General features: G+C 35.7%; 1 protein-coding gene across 3 annotated transcripts in view; it reads left to right on the top strand.

Moving 5' to 3' along the window:
* Positions 1-12,141, top strand: part of SCML2 (Scm polycomb group protein like 2) — a 113,150-nt gene extending 101,009 nt beyond the window's left edge. For 2 of the 3 annotated variants that reach the window (XM_065916112.1, XM_065916113.1), the window contains exons 12-15: positions 4,643-4,756; positions 5,448-5,699; positions 9,108-9,259; positions 10,341-12,141. In XM_065916112.1, coding sequence (XP_065772184.1) covers positions 4,643-4,756; positions 5,448-5,699; positions 9,108-9,259; positions 10,341-10,469 — 647 coding nt within the window. In that variant the 3' untranslated portion in view covers positions 10,470-12,141. The remainder of the gene's footprint in view (positions 1-4,642; positions 4,757-5,447; positions 5,700-9,107; positions 9,260-10,340) is intronic. The other variant, XM_065916114.1, reaches the window with a different exon arrangement.
* Positions 12,142-12,567: the final 426 nt, after the last annotated feature.

The following is a 12,567-nucleotide window of genomic DNA, read 5'->3' as shown; positions in this document are numbered from 1 at the left end:
GAGGCTTTTAGATGAGCTCTTGTTTATTAATATTCCCTGCATCAGTTTTCTGGTGTTCTCAAGTTTTGGATTTAAGCCTCCTGTCTCTGGCTTTCAGTCTTTTTATTACAGTAGCCTCAAGATTTCTCCATCCATACACCACAGATGGTAAAACATCTAGGTTAATGGTGAAAAAATTCTCCACAGTGAGGGATACCCAGAAAGGTTCACAGAGGTACATGGAGAAGAGAAGAGGGAGGAGAAAGATAGAGGTGACCAGGAGAAGAGGGGGAGTCAAAATGGGAGAGAGCTATCTAGGCAGTAATCAATTCCCTATGTGCTTTCCACAGTCTGGAACACCCAGATAGGTTCATGGAGCTACACAGAGAAGAGAAGAGGGAGGAGGGAGATAGAGGTGACCAGGAGGAGAAGAGCGGGAGTCAAAAGGGGAGAGACCAATCTAGCCAGTAGTCAGTTCCCTAGGTGTTTTCCACTCCTGAAACACCCAGGGAAATTCACAGAATTAACTAGAGAATAGAAGTGGGAGGGGGGAGGTATAGGTGACCAGGTGGAGAAAAGGGGGAGTCAGAAGTGGAAAGAGCAATGAAGGCAGTAATCACACCCCTATGTGTAAATGGTTATTGCAGTTTGGATTCTTAATCGTACAAAATTGATAGCAAAGATTAAAAACCTAGCATAGAGATTAGACTCTCAAAAATGAAATATTAAAAATACAAAACAAAATCACAAAAATTATAAAAAATATACATATGAAATTTGTGCTAAAAATAGGCTCTTTTTTGCAAGGTAATAGTAGGTTATCAAAATGAAAATTAAAGTAGTAATGAAGCAGTTAAAAATAAAAATGGTAATAGTAAAAATATATTTAGAAATTTCTCTGGAGCTGTTGTGGGCAGTGTGTGGTCAGTTTAGTTTCAGATATTTCCTTGTTCCAACTTATACTTCTTCTCAAGGTCTATAGGCCCCTTCCAGTGCTTAGTCAGTGTTAACTACAGGGTTTTAATCTGTTGCACCTGTCAGTTCCAGAGGTGTTCCCTCTTTTTTGCTTATTTCTTGCTTCCTCTGTTTGCACATCTCTTCAGGGTCTAATTTCCACCCTGAGGCAAGGGGGCAAATGCACCCCACTCCAGTCCTCTTGCCTGGAAAATCCCATGGACGAAGGAGCCTGGTAGGCTGCAGTCCATGGGGTTGCTAAGAGTCAGATGCGACTGAGCAACTTAGTGAAGTTTTCCTGCATTGGAGAAGGAAATGGCAACCCACTCTAGTGTTCTTGCCTGGAGAATCCCAGGGATGGGAGAGCCTGGTGGGCTGCTGTCTATGGGGTCACACAAGATTGAAGCAACTTAGCAGTATTGCCTCTGTAGTTTCTGATGAGAAGTCAGTTGTTAGTTTTGTTTAGGATCCTTTATGTGTGATGATCTGCTTTTCTGTTCTTTTTTTTTTTTTTGCTTTTCTGTTCTTGATTTCAATATCATCTTTCATCTTTTGCTTTTGATGGTTGACTGTGCTTTTCTCTAGGTGTGGATATGTTTGAGTTTATCATAATTGGAGATTTTTGTATTTTTTGGATTATGCAGATTAATAGTTTTCATTAAATTTGGGAAGCTTTTAGACATTATTTCTTCAAATAGTCTTTCTGTTCCTTATTCTCTGTCCTCTCCTTCAAGGACTCTCTCATTATATGTATTTTGGTACTGCTTGATCTTTGATATCCCACAGGTCTCTGAGGTCTGTTCATTTTCTCTTCTTTTTTGAAAAAAAATTTTATTTAATTCTTAAATAACAACAGTTACTTAGTAATGGGATTTATGCAGCTATTGTGTACTGCATAATGCCTCAAATCTTGGAGTCAGATAGATTGGACAAGACCACCCTCATTTCCTGTTGTACATTGATGTTTAAAAAATTTTTTTTTTCACTGGAGGATAATTGCTTTACAGTGCTGTGATGGTCTTTTCTTTTTCCTGTTCCTCGGACTAATTTCAATTGACCTTTTTCAAAATTTGGTGATTCTTTCTTCTGATAATTGAAATCTGCTGTTGAACCCCCTAGTGTATTATTTTTTATTTCATTTATTACCCTTTTCAAGTCCTGAATTTCTATTTGGTTCTTTTTTTAATAATTTTTTTATCACTTTATCAATAGTGTGAGACATTGTTCTTATACTTTCTTTTAATTCTTTAGACATGATTTTTTAGAAGTTCTTTGTCCATATATAAATAACTGATTTTATATCTTTGCTTAGTAAGTCCAATGTTTGGGCTTGCTCAGAGGTAGGTTCTGTTGACTCTCCCCCTCTTCTACCATATATGGGTCATACTTTTCATTTCTTGTCATGTCTCCTAATTTTTAGTTAAAATTTAAATGTAATATAATACAGCAACTCTGAAAATCAGGTTCCCTACTCCTTCCTAGGGTCTGTTGTTGCTGGTGATGTTTGTTTTTTTTAGAGACTTTACTGAACTGATTTAATGACTTTTTTGAGGGCTAATTTTGTTATATGTGGTTACTGACATCTGTTCAGTTAGCTTAGTGGTCAGCTAATGATTGGACAGGATTTTCCTAAGTGCCCAGAACCAGAATATCTTCCAGACTTTGTCAAGGTTTTTTTTTTTTGTGTGTGTGTGTTGAAACTTACCTTCAACACTCCTGTGCAGAGCTTCAAAGTTGTCACAAAATGAAAGATTAGGGCCTTCTAAAGTCTTCCCTAAGCATTCATAGAGCCATGCATATACATACAGCCTTATAGATTTGCAGGAATATCTCAGTGCTTTTCTAAGTGCCCTAATGGACATCTCATTCTCCAGTTTTTTTTTGGTCAAGCTTTTTGTCAGCCCCAACTGATAATCCTGCCTCAGGGAGCTTCACTGCTAAACATTTACCACTGTTGTGGTTTTTTTAGTTTTGATTTGGTTTAATTTTTGACCAGTGCTTTGGAGATAGGACTGATCACACAGAGCAGCCTCTGATTTAGGTCAAATAAAGCAAACCCAGAGATGAGAAGTTTTCAGTGACAGTTCTCTGGGGGTGGAGCTTTTGCAGAATTCCAAATGCATTGTGCCCCTCCCAGTGGGGGGAAGCTAAAATGTCACAGAATTTGTTGTTTTGAGATTCAGCCATTTTTCTTGAATAAACCTTTTTTTGGTTGTTGTATCCCCTGGAGAAGGGATAGGCTACTCATTCCACTATTCTTAGGCTTCCCTGGTAGCTCAGACAGTAAAGAATCGCCTGCAGTGCAGGAGACCTGGGTTCGATTCCTGGGTTGGGAAGATCCCCTGGAGAAGGGAATGGCTACCCATTCCAGTATTCTGGCCTGGAGAATTCCATGGACAGAGGAGCCTGGCAGGCTACAGTCCATGGGGTCACAAAAGTCAGACATGACTGAGTGACTTTCACTCACTCAAGCCTTTTGTTAACATCCAGAATTTTGAAGAAGTTGATTTTGCCAGTGCTGTCATTAGTTTTATGAAGAAGTGGAAAGTCCTTAATCAGTCATCTTGGAAGTGCCTCTCTATGATGACTTTTAAAGTACTTTGTAAATTATCTGGCTTTTTCTAGTTACTCTGCAGGAACAGTTTCATGCCTTAGCTCACTACAGTGCCCAGAAACAGAAGTCAAGAATCAATTTTATGTTTGTATCAATCCCAGATAGTAGACCATATACTAGCTTCATAAACTTTTCATAAAGTATTATAATGTTGTAAGTAAAAGGTAAGTAAAGACTTTTTCTGATCTTGCTATAATTCTGAGGTAAATATGTATAGAAAACTGTAGAAACTGTATACTTTAGTGTTCAAATTTTCTGTATCAGTAAATTGGTATGAAAAAAGTCAGTTATTTCTTTTCTTAGAATTTAACAGTCTTAATTGTAGAAATACATCTTATTCACTGAAATATGGTTTGCCTGTTGATTTTGTAGTTGATTAAAAATAAAATCAAATGTCGAGAGCGCTCTTAGACTCATTCATAATCAGTCAGTAACTGGATGGTTAAAAATTACTTATCAGATGGTTTTAAGGCACATGTCTGACCCTTAGTCATTTTTAACTAGATGAAGTTTGACTTTGGTACTTTGTCATTGCAGTCTCTCTCCTTTCTGAAGATCTATTATCCTACTTTATAGATTTTTATTGTACTTTATTTTTCCTTTTAGTTGGAGATTAAATCAAAATATTGATTCATTTCAAGATTATGCCTTAAAGAATGGTCTTTTAAGAAGAAATGCATTTGGTTGAATGTTAAGTAAGCAGTAGAATTGTTGTAAGAGTAGCCCTCGGCCAGAATTGTTACCTATAAAATGGAGTGTTCTTTGTACTCTATCTACTCTAACTTCTCTGAATTCTTAACCTTTGTTGTTCATGGGAGCTGTTTTCTCGGGCCTTTTTAGTTGCCTCACTGCTGCCTGAGAGAGTAAGAAAAATATGGCCCTAGAATAAATGAAGCATAGATATAATGGTTTTAACCCTTGTATATCACTGAACTATTTAATAGGATGAAATGAGCACATCTTGTTCATAAACAAATGATTGATTATTGATGAAGTTATAGTAGGCAAATGATATACAAAGAAGTGTTTTATGCTGTTTATATGAAAATGCTTAAGTATATTAATTAGTTACAACAGATCTTTTTTTGAAAACAGTAGAAGAAGATATAACAGAAAAGAAAATCACCAAACGACCTTCTGAGCAACCTCTGCCTTATGTTGCTCCTCTCTCTCCTAAGCAACCCAAAATAATAGTGCCTGCCTCTAAAGGTAAACAGTAGTTACATGTTGCAAGATTGGGAAGAAAAGTCACTCTGCTATCACTTATGTATGCTGTTGAGTGTTGGTGTTGGGAATAGGGAGGTATATTTCCTCAAATCTGTTTGGCAGTTAACTATTACTTTGGCAGCTTTGTTGAGAACTTCATTCCCTTAAGAAATGCGCAGTTGTCATTTCTCCTTAGATTAAAGAAAAACGATTATAGTAGCATTTCCCATTCAGCTTTGTATTGCTAAAAGCTTTATATAAAGAGGAATAGACAAACCTAAAACATTTCTCCAGTGAAGTTTTTTTTAAGTGCCCAAGTAGTAAGCAAATATTAGAAACCAATTGTGTATTATAACAAATAGTTGTGAAGAACTGTATTCGTAAAAATAAATGTTTTAGTGAAGTGTTCATAGTCTTGGTGGCAAGACTGTGAAGGGTTAGTTATGAGAAAAGTAGATGATGTCATTAGAATCAATTTGGATTTCAGGACAGTGTCCATTACTATAAACATCATGAAGGGGATGGCCATGTGCTTGGTGTTAGAGGTTTGTAGTTCATTATAGCATGGCTTAAGTGAACTATTGTTGCCAATTTAGGGGATTTTTGACATTTTAGTAGTATTCAAACTGTAAGTCTGTTGAAGATAATTGCCTTTGTCTTTTTTCTTATTGCCTTCGTATTTTTTTTCTTGTAGAGGAAGTATTACCTTCTGAGGAAGATGGCATGGCCAAAGAGGAAAAGCTTTCTGAAGAGTCCAAGAAGTCACCACCTACAGCAAATTCTTTGAGTCCTGCCAGAAAAAATCCTATAAGCACTCATACTCCAGTCTCCATGAATGATTCTCAAAGTATGCCATGCACCTCAAGTCCCAAAGTAGTGGAGACCAAATCATCTATCAAGAGTAGTCAGCTTGAAGTTGAATTTGAAATGCAGAGGGAAAGTGAAGGTATTTTCCAAAACAGTGATTCTCATCCGATGGGTTTGTCTTTCCCTTTAAGGTTCCCATGCCCCACATCATCCCTGAGAGTTTATCACATTGGAGAAATTGTCAAAATTGAGGAGGTAAGAGTCAGGGCCAAGCTGCTACAGATGCTCTAACCCTCATGGCATTACAGAACTGTTTCTGAGAATCTGGATCACCAGTCATGTTTCTGATAGAGACTTCTCATTTTATTGGTTTTCATTCCATTGTAGTTTCTCATTTCCTTGGATACTGTGTGGACTCACAAACCTTGCGTGACTCTGAGGCCTGGAAGGATGCACTTCTTTTTCATTCTGATATGCTCCCTTCCTTGTCCCTCTTGAGACCTTTCCTGGCCCCAGCCTGTACGTGGCTCCCAGATCTCAGCTCTGGCATCCTGTTGCTGCAGCCATTTCCCTGTTTTCCACACTCTCAGTTGTTCCCTCACACCCACCAAGAGAGCATGATATGTATAAACTGTACAGCATTCTACCACTCATTTAGAAAGAGCCAGAACAGCCTTCCATGTGCAAAGATAGCTCTATCCTGTACCCTTTTAAAGATTAAGGATGTTGGGGTGGAGGGAATAAGTGTTTTGTCTTTTTACACAAGATAGGCATTTAGGCAAGGTTGAGGAATAAAGGAAGTAGGAATCAACTCAATCCCTTGCCTTTTATCATGGATATCATCTGTACACATGCTGTGACACATTTAATATTGTCACTCCCATCTCATATACCCCATATAGATCGTCTCTGGTTTTGGAGTGATTTTTGTAAAGAATCAGAAGATAGGTGTTCATTTTATAAAGGGGTAGTGTATCATAAGTTTTTAGATATTTTCACTATATGAGCTTATGAAGATAGGCCTTCTTAGAAGAAGGCTCTAAAGGTTACTTCTAATGCTGAATCTCATTTCTAAATGTATGTCTAACACTACCATGCCAAAGTAGCCTGTTTTGGGGTTTGAGGATGCTAGCTTCTAGTCTTCCTAGGTGTGGAAAGACTTAATAGTAATAACGTTACTTAATAGTAATAAAATCATCATCATCTTCATTACCATCTGATATTATGTGCCAGCACATAATATTTTACATTGCTTCATGCATTACATCTTTACAGCAGTTTCTTGAGATGTAGGTGCTGGTAAACATTTTCAGGTGAGAAATCTGAGAAGTTGCTTAACTAAGGTCTCCCAACTAGAAAGTGGCTTGGCCAGTCCAGTCACTCTGACTCCAGGGCTGTACATCTTCAGAGAATAGGTAAGCATTTCACTTTATTTTCCTTAAGGTGTTGGAACTGTTACTTAAAGCTGAGTCTGCCTTGATTTCTGATGATGCCTCCTGCCTTGCCCCACCCCGATATTTGAATGAAACAAATTGTTGATTTTTATTACAGGAAAGAAATTCAGTATCATCTGGGATAAAATCAACTCACTTTCATTTCATTTATACCAGAAATATTTACTGATCTCCTAGTGTATATATGATAGAGCCATTAAGGAGAAGAGTGTGACTGGACTTTAATTTTTTTCATATAACTATGTGAATACTACTACTAATGTAATATTTATAACCTTCTCTGATTGTCTTGAAGATATGGGCCCAATTAAAGTATTTTTCCATGGTAGGTTAGAGATAGGTGGGCTCACAGCTGTTTTATTTTTAATATAAAATTATAATTTTATCCCAGAAATCCTGTTTTTACATATAATTTATTTGTAGTAATCTATAAAACAAGTTACATGTTATTCAAGACATAACCATACCAGATTCTGATGGCAGAAACCAAAAATCCCACAAAATACATTATTGAGGTATGAATAGCCTTGCCAGTAATTTTTTAAATATTAAATTGAGTCTCTTGAGTTAAAGAAGACTTCTCTGTCTGAATTGTTAGAATGCCTTAGGCATGACATGATCTGTATCATCATCACTTTTACTTGAGTTTGATGCAACCTAGCAGCGTTTCTTGGTAGACCGTTTTTATTTCTGACAAGTAGAAAGTAGGATGTGAGTGAAGTGAAGTCACTCAGTAGTGTTCGACTCTTTGCAACCCCCATGGGCTGTAGTCTATCTACCAGGCTCCTCTATCCATGGGATTTTCCAGGCAAGGGTACTGGAATGGGTTGCTATTTCCTTCTCAAGGAGAAAGTAGGAAGATTTTAATGAAGAATTTTTATTTCACATCAAAAATATCACATTATGATATTTAAAAAGAAAATATATAAAATTCTGAGCTACACCAAAAATTTACCATTGCAAGTTCTTACATCTTCTGTTTTCTTTGCCCTTTCCTTGGATGAATACCCAAAATACTCCTGAAATGACTAGAGCACAGATTACAGGAAAGAAAAGGTTCACTTTTGGGTAATTCACATACACGAAAAGATCAGATTTGTGTTGATGGTCTTTGTTTAGAGAAACAAATCTTCCTAGCAAAGCACCAAACCCGCTTCTGTTATCATATACTAACTTTAGAGAGTCAGGCACTCAGGTTGAGGAAACGAATACATGTCTGGACAGAAAGAAATTTTGAGTACAACTTAGTGAATAGCACAACTATAACTTTTTGAGGTATGAGCACTTAAATTATTTCATGTTTTGATTTCTTTTTAAATATATAAACCTTCAACCAAAATATCTGTCACTATGCAGTGAAATTTGAAAGAGGTATTCAGTATAATGTTAAAGTTGCTTCTGACCTAGCTAAGTACAAAATAATCTTGTTTTCTTCAAAATTCAGGTAAGCATTTAAGCTTTGAGAGACAGGAGTTTAAAGAATAAATTAATGCTAAAAATAATCCTTATTGAATACATGGGAGAGATTCAGTGAAAGAACTAAATTGATTCTCAAGAGATAATATGGTTTATTGAAAATTTATTGATTAAAATGAATTAATTTAAACAATTATAAAGCTGTAAATTCTGGAGATTTTCATTGCAATTAGCTAGCAAAAGACTCAAACCTAGTCTTGAGTCTTTTCTCAAGAGGAGGAAGATTGAGAGAAATTCTTCAAAATACTTGAAGAGAGCAATAGGTTAGCTTAGATTAACCTTGATTTAACCTAAGTTACAGGTCTTTTTCTGTATTTGTCTGTGGCCAAAGAGACCTTGGATTGCTTGGTCTGCATTATGATCTTTTAAACTCTAGGGTACATTCTGAAGTTGCTTTTGTTGTTTGGGGGAGGTCAAGTGGGGCATTCTTGGGTAGTTATCCTCAGGTCATCTTTATCTAGGCTTTCACTAAATTTTTACCTTTGGAATCCTGGGTCCATGCTGGGGTACTTCACAGAACATTCCAGGAATGATAAAATTATTCCCTGCTTAACATCTTTTCTTTCAGGATAATGATCAGGTCAAGTATGATTTGTCTTTTTTCCCCCCAATTGAAGCTCCAAGTTATATAGCTGTACCTGACCCCAGTGTCCTGAAGCAAGGCTTCTCTAAGGACCCTGCAACCTGGTCTGTGGATGAAGTGATACAGTTTATGAAACATAAAGATCCTCAGAAATCAGGCCCCCTTGCTGAACTCTTCAGGCAACATGTAATGTATCTTTTGATCCAGTTTTCCTGCTGTAATGACTTTGAATTATCTCTCTGCAGGCCCTTCAGTTGGTTGCTGATTAGTGTGGATGGTGGGGGAACCCTATCAACTGATTTTTCCATATTTAAGAGAGTTTACTTTGCCCAAAGTTAGATCCTTAAAGGGTAGAGGCTGGATCTGTGCTTTAAATGGGTACCCAAGTACCTAACATACTACATGTCTTTGAGTTCTCAAGAGAAGATGATTCAGCATGGCCACTCTCAGGTGTCTTCTCTATAATACCAGCTACAAACATCCTCCCCACCTGCTCCCTGCTTGGTCCTGGGATTGTGAGTAGGAGGGAATGACCACCTTTGTAACATGGTGTCCTTATTACGATGCCTGATGAATCTAGTAACTGTGCAGCTTTATTTTAAATAGAAACTCAGGAAAATCAAACATACTTCCAAAACATAAATTGTTTTATTAAGCAAATAAATAGTATTAGAAGGATACCTTGTGTCTGTTAAATATTGTTTATAGTCTTTTCTAACAAATCAAATTCATGACCAAGCGTATCCTTTTGTATCCTTTTTCATATTGTAAGAAAATCAGTAATATGTTTTAGCACCTAATTAGCTTCACATAATTAAGTGAATAGCTTTCAACATAAAGACAACACTGTTTAGCACATTTACAGTTTGCATTAATGCTGGCATACATTCCCAGCCTTTCTAAGAAAGTTAATAACCGTCTGAAATTTATTTCTACAATTCATAGTTTTCTATATACCCTTTGTCATAGATATGTGGTATTTTATTCAACACGTAGTTTTTAAAATCAGATAGTTTGATGCTAAGGCCATTTTTCAAAGATACTGGGTTAAGTTTACTTTTTCTTAAAATTTGAAGTGAATTTAGAAATTTTCAAATGATGTTTCACATATAAGTTATGTTTTTAATAGTTTTCAGGAAATAAATGCATATTCAGAGAATATATATTGAGAATGTACAGCTACTCTCTATTTATATGTTCTTATATGTAAGTAACTTGACAAAATGTGAAATCAGTGTTAATAATTATAATTTATTTCTCTCTATAGGAAATTGATGGGAAGGCTCTGCTACTACTCAAAAGTGATGTGATTATGAAGTATATGGGGCTGAAACTGGGGCCAGCCTTAAAGTTATGTTATTATATTGAAAAACTTAAAGAAGGAAAATATAATTGAAAAATATATGTTTAGATTAGACATAGTTTTCAGTTGTTTTGATAACTTTTAATTTAAAAGTATTTTTATTCTCATAGCAATTTTTGTTTTGTAGACAGTTCCTCTAAAACTACATTATATCCAGAATTGCAGAACTATAAGTCCAGTCTACTTCTTTAAAAGCCATTAACATGTTAGTATTAGCATATTCAAATTGGCAGTTCTTTATCTCTGTTTATTATTTTATTGTAGAGTTTGCAAATACACTTCATGCAGGAAACAAAGAAACACCTTTGATTTTGGTTAATGTTTATATGTAAAACCAAAACAGCTAAATCCCAAAGGGGAAAGTATCAGGGACTGACAGGCTCTCTAATGAAATTCATGTGAAGTTTTCCTTAGAAGAGAATTTAAAGATACAGCTATAGATATCATCTCTTTCTCAAATACTTTATCTGTTACTGCAATGTTCTATTCATGTTCTATCAGTTTCCTGAAAGGGAATAGCCATATAAATTATTTTCCTTTCATTACTATTTCTCTATATGTTGTATTTGTTCATATTTAAAGAAAAAACAAGCTTATAAACTTTCATAAAGTGTTTTTATCAGTTTTTGATGAATTTTGAACAATTATAGAGTGGTTGTTCTATGCAGGAGATATTATAGTACAAGGGTGGTTTTGGAGTCCAATTAAATTTTTTAAATGAAATACTTGTTATTTCAAAACTTTACATGTTTTCTCCAAGCTTAGACATTTAGCTTGGAATTCTTTCTCACATCTTTATATGAAGAAGACTATCCCTTTTCCAGCGGATCTTCCCAGCCCAGGAATCAAACCGGGGTCTGCTGCATTGCAGGCGAAGTCTTTACCAACTTAGCTATCAGGGAAGCCCTTACATGAAGACACCTGTGCCCAAATTTTAAAATATATATATTTTATTGTCTATGTTTATTCCTCATATGAATTCAATACTGTATTTATATATTATTCTATACTTGTAGGTATTCAAACAAGTTAACCTGTTCTTTTTGAATTTAATATGGCACTTTGCATTGCCACAGAGGTAATGGTGAACTATTTATATAGTTGGATGTTTTTATTCTGAAAAAATATTTGCATCATTTGCTATCACTAGTACCTCTCAGCTTAGTCTTCAGGGGATAAGAAACAATCCACAGATTGGTTTCCATACAGGGAAGTTCTCTGTCCTATGCAATGTTGTTAGTTAATTTGCTTAGTTCTGAGCCATTTATTCTGCTAAATTTTGGAAGATGCATTAATTCTGACTTATCATTTTGGGTTTTGTTTTTAAAGTTAGAACTTTTGAGGGGAAATGGTGCTATATGTTAATTGTTATTACTTTGTATAACTTTGGTGTAATGTTTATAAGCTATGAGAATCTGTGCTAAAAGTATTAGCCATTTGTTATAAATGCCAATAAAATGTACACCAGGGGCAAGAATGTACATTTTCTTTTTTAGAAAACCAAATGTACTTTATATGAGAATGCTACTATTTAAAGGGTGGTTTCATCTATGTTATTCACTTTGTGTTTTAAGACAAAATTCTAATTTAAACTGTCTTCTCTCAAATTGTTTGTTTGAAGATGCTGTGCCCAGTTAAACAGTCCTCAGGTGTTTGTATAAATACTGTTTTACAGTTTTCAGATTTTAAAATATAATAAAGTTAAATAACCTCAATTAATGTGAAAGCCTCAGATTTGATTTTACTTGCTTTTGCCACATTATATTAACATATGAATCAGTTACAGTTGAAAACGAAGCACTCTAGGAAGTTTGTGTTTTTATGTGTCCAAATACTTGGTTTTAACACTTGGCCTCATTCTACTGGTAAACAGATTCTTAGGAGCAAAGGGCTTATCTTTTGCAGGGGCCTTAAATGAGACCCCAGGGAGGCAGTAAGAAATTAAATCAATGAGCTTTATCTGTACTCAAAGCTTTTGTTACTTTGGTGATGATGCAAGCATGCTAGAAAATGGCAGTGCCCCCAGATCCCTCATCCCACCAGAGTTTATGACTTGTGCTTTTTTTTTTTATGGCTGTGCTTTTGCTGCTGGAGGCCAGAAGCTATACTGCTACTCAGCCTTCAACTCTCC

The sequence above is a fragment of the Muntiacus reevesi genome, chromosome X, assembly GCF_963930625.1.
Source record: "Muntiacus reevesi chromosome X, mMunRee1.1, whole genome shotgun sequence".
NCBI classification, from domain to species: Eukaryota; Metazoa; Chordata; class Mammalia; order Artiodactyla; family Cervidae; genus Muntiacus; species Muntiacus reevesi.
Note: the sequence above shows the minus strand (reverse complement) of the source record. Positions and strands in the feature narration are given on the sequence as shown.